The sequence below is a fragment of the Mesocricetus auratus genome, unplaced genomic scaffold (genome assembly GCF_017639785.1).
Source record: "Mesocricetus auratus isolate SY011 unplaced genomic scaffold, BCM_Maur_2.0 Super-Scaffold_4256, whole genome shotgun sequence".
Lineage (NCBI taxonomy): Eukaryota > Metazoa > Chordata > Mammalia > Rodentia > Cricetidae > Mesocricetus > Mesocricetus auratus.
In genome coordinates, this window is record NW_024429182.1 from 91,777,229 (window position 1) to 91,779,247 (window position 2,019).

Sequence of the window (2,019 nt, forward strand, 5' to 3'; positions counted from 1 at the left end):
CTAGAATGTAGACTGTACTGACAACAACCTTTTCCCCAGGACTCTCCTCAAAGCCCCAGTGACCTCCTTATTCCTCAGGCTGTAGATGAGGGGATTCAAAGCCGGAGTGAAAATTGTATAGAAAACTGAGCTGATATTGTCTTGTTTGGGGCTGTGGAAGGAACTGGGTAGTACATACATCACTATGGCACCCCCATACCACATCCCAACCACAGTCAGATGGGAAGAACAAGTGACAAGAGCTTTCTTTCTGCCCTCATTTGAGGGCATGTGGAGCACAGTACACAGAATTAGTGAGTAGGAAGCCAGGATGGCAGCAAGAGGGGGAATGAGCAATGTCACACCCATCACATAGACCATGAGCTCATATGTGGAGGTGTCTGCACAGGCCAGTTTCAGCAAGGGAGGGATCTCACAGAACAGGTGTCTGATCTGCCGTGATTTGCAGAAAGAATATTTCATGGTATAGATGCTATATCCTAGAGCACTAAGGGATGCCAGGCTCCATGATGTGGCTATCATGAGCCAGCAGACTTTGTGACTCATTAAGATTGTATAGTTAAGAGGATGACAAATGGCCACATACCTGTCATAGGCCATAAATGCCAAAAGAAGGTCCTCTGCACTACCCAGTGTCAGTTCCAGGAACATCTGAAGGGCACAGCCCCCAAAAGAGATGGTGTTATCTTTGATGAGAAAATCTATTACAGCCTTAGGAGTTATTACTGATGTGAGGAGTAGATCCATGAGTGACAGCTGCCAGAGCAGAAGATACATGGGAACATGGAGTCGGGCATCCATAGTGATGACCAGAAGTAGCAGTCCATTGCTGGTCAGGGCTAGAAAGTACAGGGCTGTGATAGTGGCACAGAGCAGTTCAGGAAAGCCACTGCCATCGAGAATTCCCACCAAGATGAAGCCATTTCCCAAGGTGGAGTTGCAGACCTCCATTCTGTGTGCTCTCTTTAGCTGCTTGGAAAACATATGGTTCAGTGGGGTTTCCCTATTATCACCTCAAATTGTCAATTGTCACACCCAGAATGACAATTTGTAGAATTTGTAGAATCTATCAATTTGTAGAATAGGTAGCATAAAGTTTAGGAAGTCACCTCACAAAGCAATACATAGGAAACTAAACCTGAAACATCTTTCTAGAAAAACTAAGGTCTGTCTTACGATCAAAGGAATATCCTAGCATGTGGTATTGTAGTATAATGTTTAACAAACCACTTTCCTGATTAGAAATATTTCATATATGAAACTCTAAACTTATTTTAATGAAGAACTGCTATTGTGTTTTTTTTACATTTCATTTTTCAAGATTTATTTCTTAATTATGTGTATGTGGATGGAGATATGGATCAGCTGTTTAAAGCTAGGTTTGTACAAATCATTCATAACATGAATATATATTAATTTGCGTTGGCTCTGGCCATTAGTACCTTAACAGTTAAATGGTCTGAAAACCGTCGTAAACAGATATCTCTTTGGGTCAAGGGATTTTCATCATTATCTAAGGTCAGCAACATTTAGAAGGTCTTGTACTGAGATTCCTGAAAAGATGAGTTCCAGGTCTAGATTATAATACAGAATTTAACAATCCCGAGCTGATTCTTTCAATTTTTTAGTATTCAATAACAATTTTCTTAGTCGGTTTCATCCTTTCAATGATTTCGTACTTGTCTATGATTTATTCTGCTCACTATCTCCCATACTCAAATGCCCCAAACCTTCTATCCCTTTTTCAGTTTTCAAAAAAAAAGGTGAAAAGGAAAAGGAGACCAAGGTCCTAGGAAATGTGATTCCATAGCTTCTGACTTTGGGATTTTCCTTTAACTCTACTCCTTGGCTTACAATTTCCAGAAGCTGTCTGCATATTTCAGTAGAAGAGAGATACACCTTTACCTCAGGTTGTAAGAAGCTTGACCACCTCAGCTTTCCTTGGACTGTTGGAATACTGAAGATGCTTCACTACACTTGAGGATATCAGATGTGGTTTTACTCAACTGCAGCTAGTTG

General features: G+C 40.9%; 1 protein-coding gene across 1 annotated transcript; it reads right to left on the minus strand.

Moving 5' to 3' along the window:
* On the minus strand, nt 1–951 carry LOC101833517 (olfactory receptor 2AG1-like). Its single transcript, XM_005075737.2, has one exon. It carries the CDS (start codon nt 949–951, stop codon nt 1–3), a length of 951 nt encoding a protein of 316 aa, XP_005075794.1.
* Nucleotides 952–2,019: the final 1,068 nt, after the last annotated feature.

Excerpts from the sequence above, each read along its gene's own strand:
- LOC101833517 (XM_005075737.2), bottom strand. The coding sequence starts at position 951 with ATGGAGGTCTGCAACTCCACCTTGGGAAATGGCTTCATCTTGGTGGGA.